Source organism: Lynx canadensis, chromosome B3, assembly GCF_007474595.2.
Source record: "Lynx canadensis isolate LIC74 chromosome B3, mLynCan4.pri.v2, whole genome shotgun sequence".
Lineage (NCBI taxonomy): Eukaryota > Metazoa > Chordata > Mammalia > Carnivora > Felidae > Lynx > Lynx canadensis.
This window is the reverse complement of record NC_044308.2, coordinates 23,834,393-23,859,908: the sequence shown is the minus strand read 5'-3', so window position 1 is coordinate 23,859,908 and position 25,516 is coordinate 23,834,393. Positions and strand designations below refer to the sequence as shown.

General features: G+C 35.6%; 1 protein-coding gene across 6 annotated transcripts in view; it reads left to right on the top strand.

Moving 5' to 3' along the window:
* UBE3A (ubiquitin protein ligase E3A) overlaps nt 1-25,516 on the top strand; it is a 92,607-nt gene that overhangs the window by 16,839 nt on the left and 50,252 nt on the right. For 2 of the 6 annotated variants that reach the window (XM_030317575.1, XM_030317571.1), the window contains exons 2-4: nt 967-1,030; nt 3,151-3,270; nt 6,508-6,552. The exons of 1 other annotated variant lie outside the window; for it this stretch is intronic. In XM_030317575.1, coding sequence (XP_030173435.1) covers nt 3,251-3,270; nt 6,508-6,552 — 65 coding nt within the window. In that variant the 5' untranslated portion in view covers nt 967-1,030; nt 3,151-3,250. Of the gene's footprint in view, nt 1-966; nt 1,031-3,150; nt 3,271-4,747; nt 4,948-6,507; nt 6,553-25,516 lie in introns of those variants that run through there. 3 more of the 6 variants (XM_030317573.1, XM_030317572.1, XM_030317574.1) reach the window with 3 other exon arrangements.

Sequence of the window (25,516 nt, the reverse complement as noted above, 5' to 3'; positions counted from 1 at the left end):
CCAATAAGGCCCTGCACTGATATCGAGGATCCTGATGTGGGCCTTGATCCCACAAACTGTGAGATCAGGACCTCAGCCAAAATCATTGGATGATTAACTGAATGAGTCACCCTGGCCTGCCCCAACCCGACCTCCTGTGGGTTTCCTAATCTTTGGGAGTTGGTTTCTTCATATATCATCAAAGGAAATGATTTAAAAGACTGCAGTTCTTATTCCACTGAGAAATGCAAAAAGAGTTAAGAATTTACAGTGATTATTTGGGTACATGTTTTAAGATCAGAATTTGGTTTTTGTTGGGTCAAGGTATTTTTTTTTTTTTTGATGAGTTAAGTTTTGATAGACATGTTACATGTTTGATTTAGGAAATAATCATTGCTGCCAGTGTTGAGCTCCTTTTTTGTGCCAGGTAGCATTGTCCTACATACTTATAAAACATTTTCTCTCAAACTCACAACAACCTGACGCCTGAGACTCAGATATGAAAGAACCTGCCCAAGGCTGCAAATCTAGGGGGTAGTGGACGGATGCTCGTAAATATACCTAACATAGCAGATGCTCATGATATGTTAAGATGCTACATACTATGAGCATCTGCTGTGTTAGGTACATTTATTTACCTATAGCTAAATTGCTATAGGTATCTGAAGGAATTAGAGGCATACAGTCAAACAGTTTTCATGTATTTTCAGCCCTTTTGGAGGGAGGGAAGAGTAAAGAAATGGCAGACTCTAAGCTCTGTGGATGAATATAGGAAACATGGCTCTGCGAGAGGAAAGCAGTCAGGGAACAGGGCCTGTCTAACCACCCTTGCATGCAGCCTGGCAAAAGCATTAGGGACACTTGTCTCTTGGTATGTTTTTGGATATTCATAAACATTACAAAAAATGAATTTTGGGGAAGATTTTTTTTTTTAGTTTATCCAGTTGTCTATGTGAAAAGAATTGAGTGAGGTGTTTTATATTTTAGGTTAAAAATCTGTAAGAACCTGATTTTACAGTTCACCAGCTCCTCAGAAGTTTGGCGAAATATGGTATGTTTCTGTTTTATTTTTTGGAATTCAAAATGCATGCATATCTTAATGTCATAGTTAGAATAAGGACAAACATTTTCAGCAAATTTGGGTGCCTGCTATTTTTAAAGCATTGTGCTAGGTGGTAAATCACTGTGCTACCAGGTAGACTATAAGGGACAGAAATGAGATTCTGAAAGAAATTAGAAGAGGTTAGGATGCTGTGAAAAGTGAAATCTTATGCATGAGAAGATTGAAGGGGACAGGTTTGGCTGTTAAGTTGTGAGTTAATAATAGCTTCCATTTGTTAAGCTCTTACTATGTGCCAGGCACTGTTCTGAGCAGTTTAATATGTTGGTTTGTGCATCCTCAGGACACCCCTCTAAAATAGACACTACTATTGTCTTCTCTCTATGAATGAAATGAGGCTCAGAATGGTTAAACAACTTGCCCAAGAGTTGCCATCTAGTAAGTGACCAAACAAGGACTTGAATCTAGATTGGCTCTGGACCCTATTTGTGCTCTGTTAAACACTGGATCTCATATAAAAGCGGACCAGTAGAGAGAACTTGGCTCAGTAAAATACAAATAGCTCTTTAATGAATTAATTTACCTTAGTTGATCACTCGAGGTATTTTAACTTTCTCATATATTATGTTTACAGGTTGGAAAGTTAGACTTCTTTGGGGGTTCTGAAATCAGAGGGAACCCAAGAGGGAACATTGTTCATTTCAGGGATGCCATTGCCTTTTTCTCATGTAAACTCAGGAATATTCTAGGCTCTCATAAGGAGACAGGTAGCTATGATAGGGAAGTCTGGAAAATTGGATTGTTTTGTCCAGGGCATGTAAGTCCCATATATTTGGAGTTCCCTAAAATTACTTGTATATACTAAGGCCAACCCTCACCCTTATCTGAATTTGAAGCCCAAGTTCATAGGCTGCTGTAGAGGTATGGACTCAAGATTGATATTTCAACTCTTCTCTTGGTATTCTCAGATACCTTACTATTTTATATTGGGTTCTGGGTCCATGCTGGTAACCGCCTCCTGTGGTTGTTTGTTGCCACTTTGGAGAGGTGTCAACTATCAAGGGTATTTTTTCCTCCCTCTTAATTTTCTCATTTTTCCTTAGTTCACTTTTTGGATTTGGCCTGGATATACAGTTTGGTAGGGAAATCAAATAGAGGAAAAACTAGTTGCACAAAATGAGTTCTCAATACGGGGATATTTCAGATGTATGTCTTTGCCAGAACTATATAGGATTAGGATGCCTGATAAATTTGAACCATGACAATCAAGAAAGTTGTGCTAAAGCCAAGTAAGGGGATCAAAAGATACTAGGTTGAGGGAGGAGAACATGTTTTTGTATCTTGCCAGTCTCTTTTATGGAATTGAATATTAGTGGATTATGGCTGAGAAAGAATAGAATGCTTTTTTCATGGAGTACCCAAGGGGTTTGGGCTGTTAGATTACCCTACTTAATGTAGAGTAAGTAGGACTAGACTTTGGGTGTGTGTGTGTGTGTGTGTGTAAGTAACCATTAAGCATTTGACTACCTGGAAAACTCTATGACTGTTAGTCTCATTTAAACAGTTGCCATAATAGTGGGATCTCAATCCATATTCTGAATCTTTGCATACACTGAAGTTAGGAAACTCTGTGTAGTAAAAACTAAATCAAACCAATAAATTCTAACCCTGGATAGGAAGTCAGTAGATCTGAGTTTTAATCCTAGCTTCAACACTAATTCTAAAATCTTGGGCAAGTCAGTTAATCACTCTAAGTCTGCTTAATTTGTTTTGGTTTTTGTTTTTTCCTTAAATTCTTATTATAGTATCTGCCCTGATTAGGTAGAGCTGAAGTTGTCCTGAGTCTCAAACAAGACACTGTTGACCAAAGTGCTGTGTAAACTGTAACACTCTGTAAAAATACAAGAGATTATCACCACACTTTATCAAGTGAAGAGATCATTTAAGGAAAAAAAAATCTGGAAAATAGTCCTTAAAAGCATTTCTATAATAATTACTCTTCTGATGAATGTTGAATTGACACCTGATTTGAAGCTTTGAAGATAAGTTTTTGAACAGTGAATTGGATTTATATTAAAGTGTTCTAACTAAAGATTTGTTTAATTTATTAGAGTTATTAAACCTACGCTCAGATCAAGTTAGCAGCTAGACTGGTGTGACTACCTGTTTTTAATCAGTGACTCAAAGCTGTGATCACCCTGATGTCACCGAATGGCCACAGCTTGTAAAAGGTAATTTTGAATGTTATTTTACAGCCTTTAAAAGGCTGTTATTATAAAGTAAAATATGTTTTGTAAGAAATGAAGAAAATTATAGTTGGCAGGAATAGTGCAAATAGTAGAGCTTACGTGGTAATGTGCTTCTCCATTTAAATATCCTTCCTAAAATATTTTATGCTTCCCCCGACCCCAGATCTATCTGTATAAGTAAACAAGAAAGTATTTCTCAAAAATTTCATGTTTTTAAATAAACCTGTTTGAACATTATAAAAACTATTAAAAAAATTCTCAGTGTGCATTTTAAGATGTGCCTTTTATGTGGTAAGAGTTTTAACTAAAATACTTCTAGAAATTTTTACAACTTCAATAAAACTGGTATAATTTTCTCTCCTAGATAGTTATCGTGGAGGTAGAAGGAGTGGCTTGCTGGCTGGACAAGCTGCACCCATTATTATTGGAAGTGATCCTCCATTTGAATGTTCCAGCTCATGCTGCACTATCTAGATTAGTAGGCATTTTGTGATCAGTTTTCTGTGATCCAAATCAAGGCCTAAAATTGAGACTCTTCCAAGATTTTTTATTTTCTAATGTTACTTATTGTTTATTTTAAAGTGTCTTTTCTGGTTTGTTATTCTGACAAACTAGGTTAACTTAAGTCAGTACTTTTTCTTTTTTCTCCCCATTGATAATATCCTGAACATGTACTAGATCCTTACTTCCAAAAACTTGACAGTAATGAATAAAAATGCTTTAGTGGCCAAAGTAAAGCTTGGAAACTAATGCTAGATGTTAGATATTTCATAGTTTGAGAGTCAGAATCATAATTTTAGGATATTTTTTGGTAAATTATTTAGAATATTACAGAAATATAAGCAGAATGACTAGAAGTTTATTCAAACATATACTATTACGCATTGCAAGAAAAGCGTTTGCTAGTTCTGTGTATATTCACTTTTCTCTTAATTAAAAAAAACATTTCCATTTTGAGTAGAAAACAATTTAGGATAACCATGTTTAAGAGACTGAGGATAGATCTGTTTTTGGGTAATACTCTTTCAATCCTTTCTTATTCTTTTGTCCTTCTGTTAGACCGAATTGGTTTAAATTGCTTGGTTTGACTTATAAATGGTTTTTAGTAGCTCACTTGAATATGTATTAACTATATAATAATTCGCTGACAGTTTGATGCTAATGTTTACATATTCTCTTGTTTAGGGAACAGAGATTGGAAAACAGAGTGTAGTTACCATTTGATGATGTATTTAACGTCTATCTCATTTCTCAAAACTTTGCAGCAGTTATATATTGTGCTTCTAAGACTTGAATTTGTTTTCCTTCTTGCTTGTGTCTTACCTTTTTGCAGTAGTATTTTAATTTTCCTGTCATTGTGTCCTCATTTTTTTCCCTCTCTCTTTCTCTTTCCCTGTTAATTTTGAAAGTTTTGCCGCCTACGTGTTTGAAAGCTTCTAATCTGCCTCTCTTCCCTTAGTGCCAGCAGGTTTATTTTTTGTTTTGCAAGCCTGCTCTGCCTCCTTACAGTATGACATCTGATGCTGGAGGGTCGCACTTTCAAAAATGAGTCAGCTGGTACATGGGGTTATCATCAGTTTTTAGCTCTTCTGTCTGAGACATACAAACAAGTTTGGAAGCAATCTTGGGGTACTTACCCACAAGGCTGGTGGAGACCAGGTGTGTCACAAAGGTGATTTGCTTGCTCCCTGGGGGAGAGGGTGGAGTGAAATTTTTGCATTTGTGTCAGTGCCAAGTCACTGCCACCTCCAGCATGCCCCAATTTTTAGTTCTAATATAACTTTGTGCAAAATTGAAAATGTGAATACACTGCAAAGAGGAGCTAAAATATTTGAGCTGCTGGAGTCTTTTTTGGGTTTTTTTTTTGTTTTTTTTTTTGTTTTTGTTTTTGGTTTTTTTTTTTGTTTTTTTTTGGCATTCTTGTCCTTGGACTCTGAATGAACTACAGTGAGGGGTAATTTTGAAAGTCTGGTAAAGAAGTGAGATTTTTAAAAGCTAAGAAATGTGGAAAACTGTTTATTTTTGTTGTTTTTTTCTTTTTCTTTCTTTTCTTTTTTTATTTTGCTGGTGGCTCTGAATTTAAGATTCTTTTGTTAAAGGTCAGAATTAGAAATTTCAAGTCCGTGATAAATTCACAAATCAAGTCCTTATAATGTCATTTTAGATATTTAGCTTTTGATCTCTAAAAATTTTGAGAATTTGAGTGTTAGAAATCAATATTATGTTGATTCGCCTTAGTATACACTGACCAATACTGTTGATGAAACCGAATAGGATCACAGGAATTTATTTTTTTAACAGCATGGTGGGAATAGGCAAAATTGATTCATATCTCAAAATGAAAATAAAATACTTTTTGGTGTAACTGGCAACTATTTATAACTGAAGTCAGTTCACAATTATCTATAATCAAATTTTAATATCCCCGGTTGGTACACTTTTGATACATAGTGCATCTTGCCGGTGTATTTTCAGGGAAAGTTAATTTCATTGTTAAACCAAGATAATCATGATTAGAATGGTAAATCTGACTTAAAGTGTCTCAAAATTCCCAAGGCTATTAGATTTAAATTTAAATTATCTAGAGCAGAAGTTGGCAAACTTTTTCTTAATGGGCCAGATAATAAATACTTAGGCTTTGTGGGCTATATATCCTTATCAGAGTTTCTCAGCTCTGCTCTTGTAGTGTTTTGAAAGCAGCCATAGACAATATGTAAATGAATGAGTGTGGCTGTATTCCAATAAAATTGTACAACAATAGGCGCCTGGCCCAGGCCTTAGTTTGTTGTCTGAGGAAATAGTTTGCTGACCCCTGATCTAAATATAGTTTCGGACTGTGAATACTAGTGAATACTTTTGATATTATGGATAACTAGTAGTTGGCTATAGAAAGTTTCGTAGTTGTATGTTTTTATTATAAATATTGACTTTGTGAATAATTATGTTTTATTATACTGCTTTGTATGTTGGTATCTAAATATAGTGTTTACAGTTTTCCTTAAAAACAATGTGCTGACTTTTTTATTAGTCCAGCTTTTATAATAAATGTGTTGAATGGCAGTCTGACTTGATCACTTTTTTCTTCTATTGAAATCTTTAGTTACTTTTAAAACTGTTAACAATTAAATCTTGTTTTCAAATTTGTCTTCTAAAATAACATGTCTGCCCTTTTTGGAATATGGAATATTCTGCTTAACTTTCCTCAATTGCATTTTACAGATCGCCAGGAGAACCTCAGTCTGACAACATCGAAGCTAGCCGAATGTAAGTGTAACTTGGTTGAGGCTATGGTGTTTTTTAAGTTAACCTAGATTGCTTTAAAGGTGTCATGTTATTTGACAATAATTTCCAGTTGTAAGAGACTAATACATTAAAAAAAATTTGGGAGAGAGGAATGTGCCTACTATTTTTCCTACCAAATAAATACCTCTAAACTTTGGTAACATGGTACTAGATTTCTACTTTTAAGTGGATAATTGTATACTCCTGGATTGTAATGTCTTTTTGGTCACCTAGAAGTTGTGGAGAAATAGAGAGGGGAAAGAGTCAGGTTAACAATCACTTATTAAATACTCACTATGTATAAAGCAGCTGGTGATGTCTTGTGGCTACAAAGATGCATAATAATTAGTCCCTAACCCAGATAATTTTACAGTGTACCTAGTAGAAAGACATAGAAGCAAATCATCTTTTTGGTAGAGTTATACTGAGGATGCAACAGGAACATTAAGGAATACCGTGTTACCTAGGTATTCAAAAGGAACCTAAACCAGGTGGCAGGGAAATAGGGGTGGCCAGGGAAGGCCAAATTAAATCTTGAAGTGTAACTGGAACTTAGGTAGTCAGAAGCATAGTCAGAGTTGTTCTAGGCAGAAGCATGGGTAAAGTTATAAAGCTGCATAGTGTGTGTAGGGAACAGTAGGCATTTGAGGATTTTTAGATCATAAGTAGGAAAGTGAAAAATAACACTGATAGAGAAAGGGCCTTGCCAGCTATGTGAAGGGCCTTGGCCTGTCTCTCATAAGTATCTGGGAGTCAATAAAGAATTTGCTGAGGAAGAGGTAGTAACCTTGTTAGACATAGGTTTTTAATAGTTTTGGCAGCAGAGAAACAGAATTGAAGAGAAGTCCGTGGTGGCAGGTGACCAGAGCTTCAGCAGTTCAGTCAGTGACAGCCCTAAGAAGGGCAGTGAATAGGAATTCAAGATAACATTCTCTGGATTTAAGAAAAGTATTTAGAAAGTGAAATAGTTAAGACCTCAGTGACTAGTTGTAAGAATTTAGGAAGTTTAAGGTAAGGTAACAGGAAGGTGGTAATTATTGAAGCAAGGTTTTTGAGATAGTAAGTGTTGAAATGAAGAATATAGGTATAGGGATTGCTTTGGAATAAGAGCAGAGACCCCTATCTTAAACTAGAAGAAGGAGATAAAGATGGTTATGTAATGTTAAATGTGTTTGCAGATGAGAATAGGGGAAGTCAAGGTCTTTTTTTTTTTTTTAAGTTTATTTATTTTGAGAGAGAGAGAGAGAGAATGAGAGAGGGAGGGGCAGAGAGAGAGGGAGAGAGAATCCCAATCAGAGTCCACTGACAGCACGGAGCCTGACATGGGCTCAGTCCCATGAACCGTGAGATCCTGACCTGAGCCAGAATCAAGAGTCAGATGCTTAACTGACTGAGCCACCCAGGTGCCCCAGTCAAAGGTCATTTTTACTTGGAGTATTTTCTCAGTAAATTTGTATAGGCCTGCTACACCACTGTTTATTTCTCCTTTGAGATGTTAGTAGACACTTCTTGAAAAGGAGGTTCAATTGTTGAATAAATTTGGGAACTACAGAATTAAACAGGTTTCTTTACTGAAAATAGTGGAATACTTTAAAGTGCTGATGTACATTGTGAATCTCCAAAAGGGATTGTAAAATGTATTTCTCAAATTTATGTGTCCATGTAACGTTTTCATCCTATTTTTTTTGTGGTAAAATACATGTAACATTATTTTTTAAGTGCAATTCAGTGGTATTTAAGTACATTAATATTGTTGTGTAGATTCTCCACAACTCTGTGCATCTTGCAATGCTGAAACTATATCCTTTAAACAATAACTCCCAATTTCCCTTTCTCCCCACCTCCTGGCAACCATCATTCTACTTTCTATTTGACTACTCTGTTTCATATAAGCGGAATTATTTATATTTGTCTTTTTGTGATGGCTTATTTCACTTAGCATAATGTTCTCAAGCTTCATTCTGTTGTGGCATTTGTCAGAATTGTCTTCCTTTTTAAGGCTGAATAACATTCTGTTATATGTATATAACATTTTGTTTATCCTTTCACCCATTAATGGACACTTGGATTACTTTCATGACATGTTTAGGACAACACAGATATCTCTTTGAGACCCTGCTTTCAATTCTTTGGGCATATTCCCAGAAGTAGGCTTGTTGGATCATATGCTAATTCTTTAATTTTTTGAGGAACGCTATACTTTTTTTAATAATCTCATCAACACTTGTAATTATCTGTTTTTGATAATTGCCATCCTAATGCAGTTATTTTTTTTATTCTAGTTTTGTGAGCATGTAACTTTCTAAGAAACATGTTTCAATAGGGTTTTGTGGAACACAGAGTTTGATTAGGGAATTTGAGAAGACTGTGCAAATTTGGAAAGTGCCTGGGGAGAATGGATGAAGAAGTAGACCAAATATTATTGAGTCTCCTGCTACTTACTGAGTGGTTAGTTGAGGTTAGGGAACATATACTTGGAGTTTAAAGAATTTCTTTAATAGCCAGAAAAGAGGCATGGTATTTCAAGGTTGGGTATTAGCAGAACAGATGGGACAGAATTACTAGTGGCATGTGCATAGGTTGTTAACACTGAAGTAAGTTGAATATGTAAGTCTTTGGTGATGGCCATGATTGGATATATTGTGGTGCCAGACAGAGGTGTTAGGCTGGTTATAAAAAGCCTTGATAGGTCAGAGAGATCGTTTAGTGTAAGTGAAATTTTTATAAGGATAGATGATAATGATCAGGGGTTGGATATTTAATATGCCTACAGTAGTGATTGACATAGAGAGGCGGTGAAGGTTTCTGAAGAAAGTCAAGTAAGTATTTTGGGTAAGAGGGGGCTAAATGTTGGGATAGATCATGAACACAGACATTGAAGTCAGCATGCCAGTGATATAAATGGGGGCAAAATAGAGCCTTTAGTATATGGGTATAATTTACCAGAAGAAAGGTATTCAGGTAGATAATATGATTTTCAAATGTAAGTTGTGTTTGTGTTGTGTTTATTTTGTTTTGATGGACATTGTTTTAAATACAAGGAATTAGAAGAATAATAGTGGATTTACGGGTTTTAGTTGTTTATGAAATCCTCACATAAAAGGGATGCAAGATAAGCAGTTCCTTTTGGGGTAAAACCAGGCTTTAGTGAAAGCTAAGAGGTTGAGGAACCATTATATAAGCAGTTGAAGATTAGGGACAACCTGTATTATAATATTTTCTAGAGATCTTAGTAGAGTAGATTAATGGGATGAATCAATAGTAAAGAATAGAAAACAGTAGATGAAGCTTGGCATTTTGTAGTAAAAATGAAGGATAGCAAGAATGTGAGACATGGTAGGATATGTGTCACAAGATTCCAGATGAAACTCTGGTACTCAGTTCTGGTTGAGTTGAGCAAGCTGCCGTACTGTTTAACTTGATCATATTAAGGTAGAATAGCCGGGAATTAGACCTAACATGATGTCTTGATACGGCGTCTAAGCTTCCAGATATAATCGTTGTAATACAGCTCTGTCTTCGTGTCCGTCCCCATTTCATAAATTACTATACCTGTGGAAGCTATAACCAGACAATGGTTTAGTAAAGTGAGTAGGTCCAGTTTATTCTACCAAAATTTTATGAGTTTTGATGTACAAAATAGATAATGAAGGATTCTTGGTTTTACCTAAGAATTATCCTAGGATCTTTGAATAATGGCAACATCTTGAAGAATGATTTTTTGGGGGGCAATTGGAGACACATTTGCATTTGGCATCCTTTACGGAACATCTTGGGTGCATTCTAAATGGTAATTATAAAATTAAAGAATATACCTAGTGTTGCCTATTCCCTAGGTTGCAGAAAAACAGTAAAAATCTTTAACAGTTGCATGCCATGCTATAGTTTAGCCTAGAAATAGAACTAACACAATAACCCAGATCTTTTTATCCAATTGTATGAATAGTCGCCCTGTATTTTTAAAAAAATTCATATATACCACATAGTGGAATATTTTTGTACATATTAATTTAGACTCTAATTTTTTTTAATGATTACGAAGCAATTTCTAGCAACTTCAGAATTCTCATCCTTTGGTAGTTACTCTCCAACCCTATCTTCAGTGCTTAGGCTGTACGTATGAGTGTATGACTGACTAAGAAAATGGAACAAGGGTAAACATATCAACTGATTTATGGTTCCGTAATTGAAATAAATACTTAGTTTTCTGTAAATGTTGGTAGGACCCAGGTCTCAGGCCATCATTATTTTTTCTCTCCAGGTAAGAGCTCATATTTTCATCTCTAACTCTGACTTACCCTCTGAATTGTAAACTCATATATCCAATAATTGAATGTCTGATTCTCAAACTTAACAAGTCCAAGGTAGGTCTTGATTTTCATCCTCTCAAAACTACTTTTCTTGTAATCTTTTTGCCATCTCAATTAGTAGGAAGTCTTTTTTTTTTCTTCCAGCTTATCGAAAACTTTGGAAGCATCTTTAATTTATCTTTGTCTTACTCAAGTTATCAGCAAATCATGTTGCCTCCACCTTGAAAATATCTTAATTGTACCACTTTATTTACACCATTTCCACCTTATCATGCTGATTTAAAGCCAATTATCTTGTGCCAGAAGAATGAAATTGTTTCCCTGGTAGTCTTGCTGCTTCCATCCTTGCCCCTTTCATTGTATTTTCTGGGTAGCAGCCAGAGTGATCTGTTTTAAATTGAAGTTAAACCACGTTATTTATGCTCAAAACTTTTCAGGGGCTCCCTATATGTCTCAGAGTAAAATCTGAAGATCTTCGAGGCCCTGTACGAGCTTTCATTTTGTGTGGCCTTTCCACCTCTCTTGTTTATCTTTATATACACTGGCTTTATGATTTTGCCTTTAATGTTTTGATGTTCTTAAAACTTGTGCCTGTTGGGGCGCCTGGGTGGCTCAGTCGGTTAAGCGGCCAACTTCGGCTCAGGTCATGATATCGCGCTTCGTGAGTTCAAGCCCCGCGTCGGGCTCTGTGCTGACAGCTCAGAGCCTGGAGCCTGTTTCAGATTCTGTGTCTCCCTCTCTCTGACCCTCCCCTGTTCATGCTCTGTCTCTCCCTGTCTCAAAAATAAATAAAACATTTAAAAAAAATTAAAAAAAGAAAAAAGACTTGTGCCTGTTGTTGGCGACCCTTCTCTGTGGTATCCCCATGGCTTCCTTTCACTTGCCCCAGAGATCTCTGCTCAAATGATGTCTTATCAGAGGGGCCTTCCTTGACCAACTTCAACAAAGAATTGTCATGTTCTTTGTTTGCTGTTGCCTTTACCCTGTTACATTTGTCATCATGGGATTTAATGTCATTTGACTTAATTGATTTCATTGTTGTCTGACTCATTTAATACTAGTATGGAAGCCTAATGATAGAGTGCCTGGCCTGCAAGAGGTAATCAGTAAATAATATATGAAAGAGTGGAAATTATCAAGTTAATGCAAAATGTTTATTTCTGCCTTTTTAATTCCCTTGCAGAAGTGTTGGAAGAATTTTCTGGGATCAGTTTATGTGGAAATAGCTGATATATATTTGTATACAACCCACAGAACTTATGTAGTAGCACCTGACATCTTGAGCACTTAGCATATAATAAACCACTGTGCTCAGTACTCCACATGCATTCTGTCATTTGATAATAAAAGTGAGCCTTCTTAAAACACAAACAATAACCAAAATATTTATTTCTATAGGTATGTAAAGTTTAATTTTGTGAATTTGCATTTTATTTATTTATTGACATAGAGTTGATGCATAGCGCTACACTAGATTCAGGTATACAACATAGTGATTCAGCAACTCTGCATTATGCCATGCTCACCAGAAGCATAGCTGCCATCTGTCACCATACAACACTATTACAGAACTATTGACTATATTCCTTATATTGTACCTTTCATCCCTGTGACTTATTCTGTAACTGGAAGCCTGTACCTCCCATTCTTCTTCACCCATTTTTTCCCTCTCACCCACCCCTCTGGCAGCCACCAGTTCTCTGTATTTATGGATCTTTTTCTGCTTTTGTTTGTTTTTGTGTTCATTTGGTTTTGGTTTTTTGGTTGTGTGGGTTTTTTTTTTTAAGATTCCACTTGTAAGTGAGATCATATGGTATTTGTCTTTCTCTTACTTAGCATAATACCTTCCAGGTCCATTGGCAAGATTTGTTGTTTTTTAAACCTGAGCCTTTTAATCAGATTAGACTCTGGAGTTACAGCTTGTATCCTCTGATAGAGACTGAAGAACTCGTACAGTTTCTTAAATTTTGGTAAAATTCATCAGTGAATTCATTTGGTTCTAGTGCTTTCTGTTTTGGAAGGTTACTTATTTATTTCAGTTTCATATCAGATATAGGCCTATCAGGTTGTGTGTTTCTTGTGAGTTTTGGCAGAGTGGGTCTTGTAAGGAGTTTGGTCGGTTACATCTAGGTTGTCAAATTTGTGGGTATAGAGTTACTCGTAGTATATCTTTTATCCTTTTAATGTTTGTGGGATCTGTTGTGATGTCCCCTATTTCATTTGTGATACTAGTAATTCATTTTTCCTTAGTTAGCTTGCTAGAGGAGTATTGATTTCATTAATCTTTTCAGAGAACTTTTGATGTGATTTTTCTCTATTGGTTTCCATTTTTCAATTTCATGGATTTCTGTTACAATATTATTTCTTTCCTTTTGCTTACTTTGGATTTAATTTGCTCTTTTTAGTTTATTAAGGTGGGAATATAAATGATTAACTTTAGTTCTTCTTTTTTTTTCTAATACATGCTGCAGTGTTAATAAATAGTGCACTAATAGTTAGTGCTCTCTAAGCACTATTTTCACTGCATTCCATTCCACAATTTGATAAATTGTGTTTTCATTTTTATTTAGTTGAAAAGAATTTTTGGTTTCTGTTGGGATTTCTTTGTTGACTTGTTTAATATCCATGTATTTTGAGATTTTCCAGTTATTGTTCTGTTACTGATTTGGCTTAATTCTATTGTAGTGTAAGAGTAGACTTTGTATGATTCTATTATTTTAAATTTGTTAAGGTATATCATATGGCCCCGAATGTGATATATCTTGACGAATTTTCTGTGTGAGCTTGAGAAAAATGTGTAATCTGCTGTTGTTGGATGAGGTAGTCCAGCGATGTCAATTATATCTAATTGATTGATGGTGCTTTTGAGTTCAACTATGGTCTCTACTGATTATCTGCCTGCTAGATCTGTCCATTTCTGATAGAGGGGTGTGGAAGTTTGCAACTATGATGGTGGATTATCTATTTTTCTTGTAGTTGTATCCGTTTTGCCTTATTTAATTTGATGCCTTTTAGTTAGGTGCACAGATGTTAAGGATCGTTATGTCTTCTTGGAGAATTAAACTGTTTATCGTTATGTGTGTCCCCTCTTTAATTCTGATGACTTACCTTGCTTTTGAAGTCTGCCCTGTCTGCCCAGCTTTCTTTTCATTGTTAGCACAGTACATTTTTAAATTTTAATCTGTATCTTTATATTTGAAGTGTAGACAATGTATAGTTGCATGTTATTTTTTTTTAATGTTTATTTTTGAGAGAGAGACCGAGTACAAGCAGGGGAGGGGCAGAAAGAGGGAGACACAGAATCTGAAACAGGCTCCAGGCTCTGTGCTGACAGCTCAGAGCCCAACGCAGGGATTGAACCTAGGACTGAGATCATGATCTGAGCCGAAGTTGGATGCTTAACTGACTGAACCACCAAGGCGTCCTTGGATGTTATTTTTTGATCCAGTCTGGCAATCTGTGTCTTTCAGTTGATGCATTTAGAACACTAATGTGAAAGTGATTATTGATATAGTTGGATTAGTACCTAACATTTTTGTTACTGTTGTCTATTTGTTGCTCTTGCTCTTTTTTTTCTGTTTGTCTTCTACCCTCTTTATTCCTTTTGTGGTTTTACTTGAGCATTGTGTATTGTTCCATTTCTCTCACTTGCAAGTAGATCAGTTAGTTATTTTCATTTAACTTTCTTTTGGGGTTGTCTTAGAGTCTGTAGTATACATTTATATCTTAACCTAGTCTACTTTCAAGTAACACTATACATGTCGCAGGAATGGGAGTACCTTATAATATTCCTTGCTTCTGTTCTATCATTGCTGTCATTATTTCACATATATAAACATGTATTTAAAATTTTACACACATAAATATTCATAACTGAATAAATTGTTGGCATTATTATTTTGAACAAACTGTTATCTGTTATATCAATTAAGGTTAAGAAGAATAAGTTATTTTGTTTCCACTTATTCCTTGGTAGTGGTCTTTCCTTATATAGATAATGAGTTTCTGATCTATATCATTTCCTTTCTGTCTAAACAAGTTCTCTTAATATTCTTGCAAGGCAAATGTACTGACAACAGATTCCCTCCCCCCCCCTTTTTTTTTTTTTGCTTGAGAGTCTGTTTCTTTCTACTTTTGAAGAATGATTTCTCAAGGTATAGAATTCTTAGGTTGGTGGGGGTTTTTTCTTTGACGCTTTTTCATTTCCACTCTCTTGCTTGCAATCGTTTCTGAGAAGTCAGATGTAATTTTTATCTTTATTCTTCTGTAGTTGTTTTCCTCTTAGCTTCTTTCAAATTGTTTTTTTTTTTTTTTAATTTAATTTTTTAACTTATGACCTCCCAGACGCTAAGTCGCGCTGGCTGTCGGAACACAGTCCGTCAGGCCCCTCCCTTTTGCAAGCCGGACGCGGGGCTCTGCTTGGCCGGCGAGCCGCCCCTCCGCCCCGGCTCCCTCCCGCCAGTCCGTGGAGCGCGCACCGCCTCGCCGCCCTTCCTACCCTCTTCCGTGGGCCTCCTCGTCTGCACTTGGGTCCGGTGACTCCGTTCTGCTAATCCTCTGGTGGTTTTCTGGGTTATTTAGGCAGGTGTAGGTGGAATCTAAGTGATCAGCAGGACGAGCGGTGAGCCCAGCGTCCTCCTACGCCGCCATCTTCCTGCGCCTCCCCCTAATTAATTTTTTAATGTTTATTTTTTAGAGAGAGACAGTGTGAGTGGAAGAGGGGAAGAGAGAGAGAGTGGGAGGCACAGAATCCAAAGCAGGCTCCAGGTTCCGAGCTGTCAGCACAGAGCCTGACATGGGGCTCGAATCCACAAACTGTGAGATCATGACCTGAGCTAAAGTTGGACACTTAGCCGAGTGAGCCACTCAGGCGCCTCTCAAAATTTTTTCTTTATCTTTGATTATTTGTAGTTTAAAAATGATATGCCAAGTGTAGTTTTTTGGTTTTGGTGTGTTTTGTTTTGTTTTGTTTTGTTTTGTTTTTGTTTGTTTTACAATTTATTCTTTTTGATGTTTTCTGAATTTCCTGGATCTGTGGTTTGATGTCTGATACTAATTTGGGGACATTCTCAGTCATTATTGTTTCAGTTCTGATTCTGTCACTTTCTTCTGATATTCCCATTTTGTGTATGTTACGCTTTTTGTAGGTCCCACAAGTCCTTGCGTATTGTTTTTGCCAATCTTTGTTCTCTTTGCTTTTCAGTTCTGTTTCTTTTGGTATATTTTCAAGTTCAGGATTTCTTTCTTCAGTTGTTTGCAATTCATTATTAAGCTCATCAAAAATAGTTTTCATTTCTGTTACAGTGTTTTTGAACTCTGGTTTTTCTTTTTTGAGTCTTTGGTTTTCTCTGCTTACATAGCTCTGCTGTTCTTTTGTGCTATCTACTTTATCCATTAGAGTCCTTAGCATAGTAATCATAGTTTAAATTTCTGGTATGTTAATTCCAACATCCCTGCTGTATTTAGTTCTTGTGTTTGCTGTCTTTTCAGATAGTGTTTTATTGCCTTTAGTATGCCTTGTAATATTTCTAGATAGCTGGATGTGATTTCCCAGGTAAAAGGAATTGCTATAAATAGGCCTTAATAATATGGTATTGTGGTATAGGAGGAAGGGAAGTGTTCTGTAGTCTTTTGTTTACGTCTTAGTCTTCTAGTGAGCCTGGTTGTGCCTCTGGATTGTGAACTTTCATTTTTTTTCCTCCCCTCTTAAGTGGAACAGGATGACTAGAGTGGGCTGGAGTTGGATGTTTCCAGTACACAGGCCAGTTAGGCTCTGATAATACCTGGCAGATTAGGCTCTGGTTAACTAGTGTCCCCTGAGGATAGGTCTTGTTATGAATTCTCTGATCTATCTCAAATGTTTCCTTTTTCCTCCCCTGCTAGAAGCATGAGGGGATTTTTCTCCAGCATTTGCTGTGAGAGCCTGGTTGAGTTTTTTGAGGTAAATATCACAAAATTGTGGGGGCTCTGCTGTGGCTAGGTCCCTTTGGGAGTTTTTAACTGTTAGACTTTTCTGTGGTGAGCCTCCAGGAATTTGTCAATTGCAGTCACAGATTCCGCTGATGGTTTCCTGTTCTCTGCTTCAGTAAACCATGGCTGCATGTATTTGCCTCTCTCTCCAGTCTTTGGGGCAGCAATTTGCCCTGTATCCCTCTTCCAATAACCCATGAAGAGTTGTTAATTTTTTGTCTGTTCAGATTTTTACCTGTTGTTTGATTGGAGTAGCAGCTTTCTAGCTCTTTACATGTGGAACCAGAAGTCAGAAATTGAGATCTAGCTTGGATGCTTTTATTTTCTATATGGAATGGGAAAAATAATTCTGTGTAACTTCCAACTTAGATATATTTAACGTGTATAACAGCATTTATGGATTAAATAACATCTGGAAGTACATTCTAAAGATACAAATCTCTTTCATCGACAAATACCATATGATTTTGCTCGTGTGGAATTTAAGAAACAAAACGAACATATGGGAGGGGGGGAAGAGAGGGAAACAAACCATGAGAGACTCTTAAAAATAGAGAACAAACTTAGAGTTGATGGAAGGAAGTGGGTGGGGGATGGGCTAGATGGGTGTTGGGTATTGAGAAGGGCACTTGTGATGAGCACTGGGTATTTATGTAAGTGATGAATCACTGAATTCTCCTGAAACCAGTATTGCACTGTATGTTAACCAACTAGAATTTAAATAAAAATTTGGAAAAAGTCTATTTAGTCAATAGAGATAATTCTTTTTTCAGTATCCTCTCCTATAGGTTCTGATAACTGTGTTCTTCTCCAGATGAGCCTTTGCATATTCTTTTTATGCTTCTGTTAAAACCTATGAAATTGGGAGGTATTTTTTGTTAAAAAAGATGCTCATATTTTTGTTCCATTTTAAGTTCCAGTGTAATTAACATACGGTTTTATATTTTACAGTAAAGTGATTCAACAGTTCTATGCATTACTCATTGCTTATCATGATAAGTATACTCTTAATCCCCTTTACCTATTTTACTAATCCTCCCCTTGCCCCCATCAGTTTGTTCTCTTAGTTAAGAGTCTGGTTTTTTTGTTTGTTTATTTGTCTCTTTTTCTTTGTTGAGGTTCTTAAATTCTGTGTATGAGTGAAATTGTATTGTATTGTTTCTCTCTGAATGACTTATTTCACTTAGCCTTATGCCCTACAGATCCATCCATGTTTCTGCAAATGGCAAGATTTCATTTTTTATGGCTAAGTAATATTCCATTATATATGTACCACATCTTTATCCTTTGATCTGTCGATTGACACCTGGATTTTTTTCCATATCTTTGCTATTGTAAATAAACTCCAGTAACCATAGAGTGTGTTTACCTTTTTGAATTACTGTGCTCTCTTCTTTGGGTAAATACTCAGTAGTGGAATTACTGGATAATATGGTAATCTATTTTAAATTTTTTGGGGAACCTCCATACTGTTTTCCACAGTGACTACACAGTTTTCATTCCTACCAACAGTGCACAAGGGTTCCTTTTTCTGAAACTGGGAAGTATTCTGACAGGTATTTCCCTTTATGGTTAAATACTAGAAAAAGATAGGGTTAACTGACACTGTTATTTAGATAATACCAGAAGAGAAATTGAAGGACTTTTATTAAAGTTTCATAATTTACTAGGTCCTGAGGATATAACTGTAAAGAAGTTATTTGGTCATGTGTCTCAGGGAACCTACCATCTAAATAATTGGCATTTATAATAAGGCACATTTAGAGTAGGTACAGGTTGCTGTGGGATCAGAGAAGGGATATGTAATAATCTTGGAAGTGATATCTAAGCTGAATCTTTGAGAATTACTTGGTGTAAGTAGGGATCATAGTATTCTGGGCAGGAAGAAAACTTTTCTAACACCTGGAACCAAGGAAGACGGTAGAACAAATCCTTTTAACTGTAGAAAGTTCAGTATTGCTGGAATGTAGATTTAGGAGATGGGAGGGGATGTGCTAAAAAAAATGTAGCTGGAAGCAAAAAGGCATGACAAAGTGAAGTAGTCAAGTGAAAGGCCTCGACACTACTGAAAAGCCCTGGGTTTTCTTCTGATAGACATAGGAGCTAATGAAAAGTGTTAGGCTTTGAAGTGGCTTGAATTGGTCTACTTTTCTACCACATGAAGCATCAATAAACTTACACATTGTATTTTAAATAGAAGGTATTGTGCTTCTGGTTAATGGTAAGAATGAATGAATAGATGAGCTCCCTCTGGCTTAGTCTTCTCAGAAAGCAGAATGAGCAAAACCTGGCTGGTTTTGTTCAGGTACTCTAATAAAATGTTGTTTAGAATCTATGTTAATTTTGCATTTTATTCATTATATCTTATGTGTCCCTAAAAAGGTTTTAAGAAACATTAATGGGGATGGTGTACTTTATTACATAGAACTTGCTGGCTATAAATGGGATTCAAAGTTAAAAGATGTAGTGAAAATAGATGCTATTTCCCCTAAATTATTTAAAAGCAGGACTTTCTGATTTACTGGATCCTTTATTGGCTTCTGCAATCTTCTTGCTAGGATAATTGTAAGGATTAAAGGACACAACATACAAAAACCATTCACTATAGGTTAATGCAGGTTAATGAGTGGTGGTTGTTTTTGTTATCATTTTAGATTGTAGCACTACCTTCTACCCAGTTGCCCATAATAGAAACCTAGGCATTTATCTCTTTCCACTCATTTACCCCCTACATGCTACATCTTTTAAATATTTCTTGCATTAGTTTCCTTCTCTTCATTCCTGCTGCTTTCTTTCCCTGGTGTATTACAGTAGTCATCACCTAACTGGATTGCCTGCCTCCACTTTTGCCAGCTTTGATCCCAATTTACAAAATAGAATTATCATAAAGGCAAATTTGGCTTAATCACTGACCTGCTTAAACCCTTCAGTGACTTGTATTGAATGTGTTTTTATCTAGTGGTTTATAAATAGTATGTGATGCCTCTGAAATTTTTTGCAAGATGGAGTATATGTGCATTTTTATGAGGTGAAAATCATTCACCTTTATTAGATTACTTTTCTGCTGACTAAAATCAGAATTCAAAGTCTCTCATAATCTGGCTCCTCCCTTCCGCTTCATATTTTTGATTCCTGTTTTGAACTGTATCTTTGAAATTGTCATAGGATGTTCTCAGGCTCTTGTGCCTTTACTCATTCCCTTCTTACCTGAAATATTCCTTGTATTTTTTTGTCCTCTCCTAGTCATCGTTTGTGACTTATCTTGGCTAAGTTGTCTTTGTTTATATTACTGTACCTCTGTATTTTCTATGATATTTAAATCATCTGGCCTTTATCTTTTCAAGCAGCATATTTCTTAAAGAAAGAGCTAATATGAAAATAGCCAGAGAACTTGGAATAGATTCTCAAGCAGAGTTAAACTATGCTGAAAGAGACATTTGGAAGTCATCAGGTATTGCCTTGAAAAAGATGAAATGGTTCAAAGAGAAATTTAAAAGAGAAAGTGTCTAATGGCTGGTCCCTGGGAGTATAAACATTTCCAGATTAGGGAGGGAAGTCTGTGAAGAACAGAGAGAAGGGAGAAAATCAGGAAATGTGTCCTGAAAGCCCACAATAAATTTCCAGGTCTGCATTTCTCAGCAAGGTTAAAACAAAATAAGGAGTGAAAAGTGATGACTGTCAAGAATAGTTTCTGTATCACTAGATACAGAAGCTAGGTTACAGGTGCAGTAAGCCTGACCTGTTTGTTTCCCACACATTGTTATTCTTGTTATCCACTGATGTTTCTGGACTGTTACTATTCTCTCAGCATAAAAATTCCTGCTACTTTGAGGCTATGCATTCTGGCTATGTCATCTTTATGGCTATGTCTGTCTTCATTGTTAGTCACTTCTCAGTCTTTGAAGTACTCTTTTCACCTCTGTTTTGCTGCTCCTTTCCATTTCCATGGGCATGCTAATGTTTATTATTTAATGTTAATTAAAACAGCCACCTCAGGTTGTGATCTTTGTATGCTTTCTTACTTGCTTTCTCTCCTTCTGTTTTTCCTGTCTTTGAGAGGTATCCTGTGGCCCCTCTGCTGTCTTCCAGTCTCCATCCCTGGTTCTTCTATTTCCTGAGGTGGAGTTTTAAGTCAGACCCAGGAGATGGAATAATCATATTATATATGTTGCCTTTTCACTCTGTTGATGGTTTCCTTTGCTGTGCAGAAGTTCACTGTAGTCTCATTTGTATTTTTGCTTTTGTTTTATGTGGTTTTAGTTGCGCTTTGGTGTTGCATTGCCCAATCCAGTGTAATGAAGCTATTTCCCTATGTTTATTTTGGAGTTTTGTAATGTTGGGTTTTATGTTTAGGTCTTTTTATTTTTTAATGTTTTTTTTGAGAGAGAGAGAGAGAGAGAGAGTGTGTGTGTGTGTGTGTGTGTGTGTGTGCGCGCGCGCACGCACGCATGAGTTGGGGAGGGGCAGAGAGAGGACAGAAGATCTGAAGTGGGCTCTATGCTGACATCAGAGAGCTTGATGTTGGGCTCAAACGTAATCTCTGAGATCCTGACCTGAGCCGAAGTCAGATGCTCAACTGACTGAGCCATCCAGGCGCCCCTATTTGTTTTAATGTTTATTTACTTATTTAGAGAGAGAGAGTGTGTGAGTAGGAGAGGGTCGAGAGAGAGGGAGAGAGAGAATCCCAAGCAGGCTCCACCCTGTAACCATAGAGCCCCACATGAGGCTCGATCCCATGAACTGTGAAATCACAATTCAAGCCAAAATCAAGAGTCGGTTACTCAACCACCCAGGCCCCCGTATGTTTAGCTCTTTAATCCATTTTGGTTAACCTTTTTTTTTTTTTTTAATGTAGTATAAGATGTAAGGCTCCAACTTCATTCTTTTGCATTTGGATATCCAGGTTTCCCAGCACCATTTGTGGAAGAGGCTCTTGTTCCCCCATTGGATAGCCTTGGCATCTATGCCACAGTTTATTTGACCATATATGTGAGTTTATTTTTGGGTTCTCTGATGTGTTTCATTGGTCTGTGTCTTGTCTTTATGCCAGTACATTACCGTTTTGGTTTCTGTAGCTTTGTAAGATGTTTTAAGTCAGGAAGTATGAGACTGGCTTTATTTTCTTTCTCAAGATTGTTTTTGTTGTTTGGGTCCTATTGATATTCCATATGAATTTTAGATTTATTTTTTTATTTTTTTATTTAAAACATGCCAGTTCAGTAGGGTTTGAATTGAATATGTAGATTGTTTTGGGTAGAATGGGCATTTAACAATATTAAGTCTTACCGTGAACACAGCATGTTTACATTTGTGTCTTTAGTTTCTTTCAGCAGTATTTCATAGTTTTAATTGTATATTTTTCATTGTTCTCTTTATCCATTGTTTCCCTTTTAGTGTTTTCAGTTATCCATGGTCAACTGCATTGTGGAAGCAGATGATGATTCTTCTTCGGTGTTGTCAGATTTTGGTCAATAGTAGCCTAATACTACATCACAAGGCATCTATCATTCACCTTATTTCATCACATAGGCATTATATCATCTCACATCATTAGAAGGTTGAGTACAGTACAATAAGGTAGTTTGAGAGAAAGACCACATTCACGTAACTTTTATTGTAATATATTGTAATTGTTCTATTTCATTATTATTGTTACTGTCTTAACTGTGCTTAATTTATTAATTAAACTTTATCAAAAGTATCAATAGGAAAATATATATATAGGTTTTGGTACTGTTGTGGTTTCACACATCTGTTGGAGTCCTTAGAGTCCCCACAAATAAGGGGGACTGTTACATAAGTCTACTTCCTTAGTTAAGTTTTCTTTAGTATTTTTTTCTTTTTGATGCTTTTGTAAATGGGAATATTTTTTATTTCCTTTTGTTCACTGTTTATAGAAATACAACTGGATTTTGCATTGGTTGACTTTTGTATCCTGTAATTTTACTAAGTTTGATTTATTCTAACAGTTTTTTTATAGGGTCTACATTTAGGGTTTTCTACACATAAGATCATGTCATCCGCAAACAGAGATAATTTTGTTTCTTCCTTTCCAATTTGGATGCCTAATTGCTCTGTCTAGGATTTCTAGTACTGTTTTGAAAAGAAATGGTAACAGTGGGCATCCTTGCCTTGTTCCTGATTTTAGAGGGAAAGCTTTCAGTTTTATACCATTACGTATAATCTTCGCTCTGGGCTTTTCATATATGGCTTTTATTGTGTTGAAGTAATTTCCTTCCTTGTCTAGTTTGTGGAATGTTTTTATTATGAAAGGATCTTGATTTTGTCAAATGCTTTTTCTGTGTCAGTGGAGTGATCATGTTATTTTTGTAATTTTGATAATTCATTGTGTTGGATTGATTGATTTTTGTATGGTGAAGCATCCTTACATTCCAGGAATAAATTCCACTTGGTGATGATATAACTCTTTTAATGTATTGTTAAATTCTAACTGCCTAGTATTTCATTGAGGGTTTTTGCATCAATAATCATTAGGGATATTTGTCTGTATTTTTCTTTTCTTCTTTGTCTTATTTTGGTATCAGGGTAATGTTGGCCTCATGGGATGAGTTTTACAGTATTCACTTCAGGTTTTTGGAGGAGTTAGAGAAGGGTTCTTGTTAATTTTTTTTTTTTTTTTAATCATTGGTAGATTCTCCATTGAAACTATCTGATTCTGGGTTATTCATTGTTGGGAAGTTTTGTATTACTGATTCAGTCTTTTTACTAGTTACAGGTTGCTTCGGATTTTTTATTTCCTCATGATTCTGTCCTGTTAGATTATATGTTTCTAGAAATATACTCATTTCTTCTAAGTTATCCAATTTTTGGCATGTGTTGACAGCAGTCTCTTATGATCCTTTTTATTCTTATGGCATCCGTTATAATGTGTCTTTTTTCATTTTTGACTTTTGTTTTATGAGCATTTTCTCTTGGTCTAATTAACGGTTTGTTGATATCTTAATAGTCTCCAAAAACCAATACTAAATTGTTGAATTTTTATTTTTCTGTCTCTATTTCGTTTAATTGTGTTGTAATCTTTATTATTCCCCCTTTGATGAACTTTGAGTTAGTTTTTCTAATTTCTTGAAGTCTGAAGTTAGGTGTTCATTTGCGGTCTTTGTTTTTTACTATAGGCATTTACTACTATGAATTTCCCTTTTCATACTGCTTTTGTGGCATTCCATACATTTGGTATGTTGTGTTTTATGTCCTTTGTCTCCAGATATTTTCTGCTTTCCCTTCGGATTTTTTCTTCTGAATATTGTTATTCAGGATATGCGGTTTGAGTTTCCCTTATTTGTAGATATTCATGTTTTTTCTTTTGCTTTGATGTCTAGCTTCATTCTGTTGTAGTCAGAAAAGATACTTGGTATGATTTTCAGTCTCCTTAAGTTTGTTTTAACACTAAACTTTATGGTATAACGTGATCTCCTGTGGAAAATGTCCCATGTACAACTGAGAAAATGTGTGTTCTGTTGTTGGGTATAATGTCATGTGTGTGTCTTTAGGTCCATTTGGTCTAATGCTAAGGTCCTGTGTTTCCTAATCGGTTTTCTTTCCCATTATTGAAAGTGGGATATGGAATGTCCTATTATTACTATGTTACTGTCTTTCTTTTCTCTTTAGTTCTTGTCATATTGCTTAATGTATCTGGCTGCTCTTCTGTTAGGTGCATATATATTTATAATATATATTTTGGCGAATTAACCCTTTATCTATAATGTGTCACTTGTTTTCTTTTTTCTATATATGTGGTGTGGTGTGTATATATATGTATATATATATAATATAGCCATATTTAGTATGTGTATATATATAATCATTCTTTCTCTTTTTGGTATTATTTGCATAGGATGTCTCTTTCCATCCTTTCAGTCTGGTATATCCTTCTATCTAATGTGAGTCTCTTGTAAGTAACATATAGTTGTGTCTTATCTTTTTTTTTTTTTTTTTCTAATCCATTCAGCCACTCTGTGTCTTTTGATGGGGGAGTTTAATCCATATACCTTTAAGTAATTACTGATAAGGAAGACTTCCTGTCGCCATTTTTATGGGTTTTGTATGTCTGGTAGTTATTTTTTTCCTTCTCTGTGAGGTCTTCCTTTGGTGTTCATCTTGATATTTTTTTGTAGTGACATGCTGTGATTCCTGTCTCGTTTTTCTTTTTGTATATCTTCTCTAGGCATTTTCTTTCTGGTTACCATGGGAATTACATAAGACATCTTATAGTTGTACTATAGTTATAATCTATTTAAAACTAATAGCAATTTCAATTGCATACAAAAACTCTACTCCTTTACATCTTTCCCCCCTTTCACTTGAGGATACAATTATATCTTTTTATGTTTTGTATCAATTTTATTTATAGTTGTTTAAAAAATGTTTTCATCTTTCACATCTTTCGCATCTACCTGACTGATTTACTCACCACCATTACAGTATTACAGGATCCTGTATTTGTCCATATATTTACCTTACCAAACAGTTTTAATATTTTTTACATGATTTTGTATTTACAGTCCTTTTTATCTTTTTCTTTTCTTTTTTTTTTTTTAAGTTGAAGGACTTCCTTTTTGTAAGACAGGGCTAGTAGTGAGGAACTGTCAGCTTTTGTTTATCCTTGGGAGTCTTTATTCTTCATTTAGAAAGTCAGTTTTGCTAGA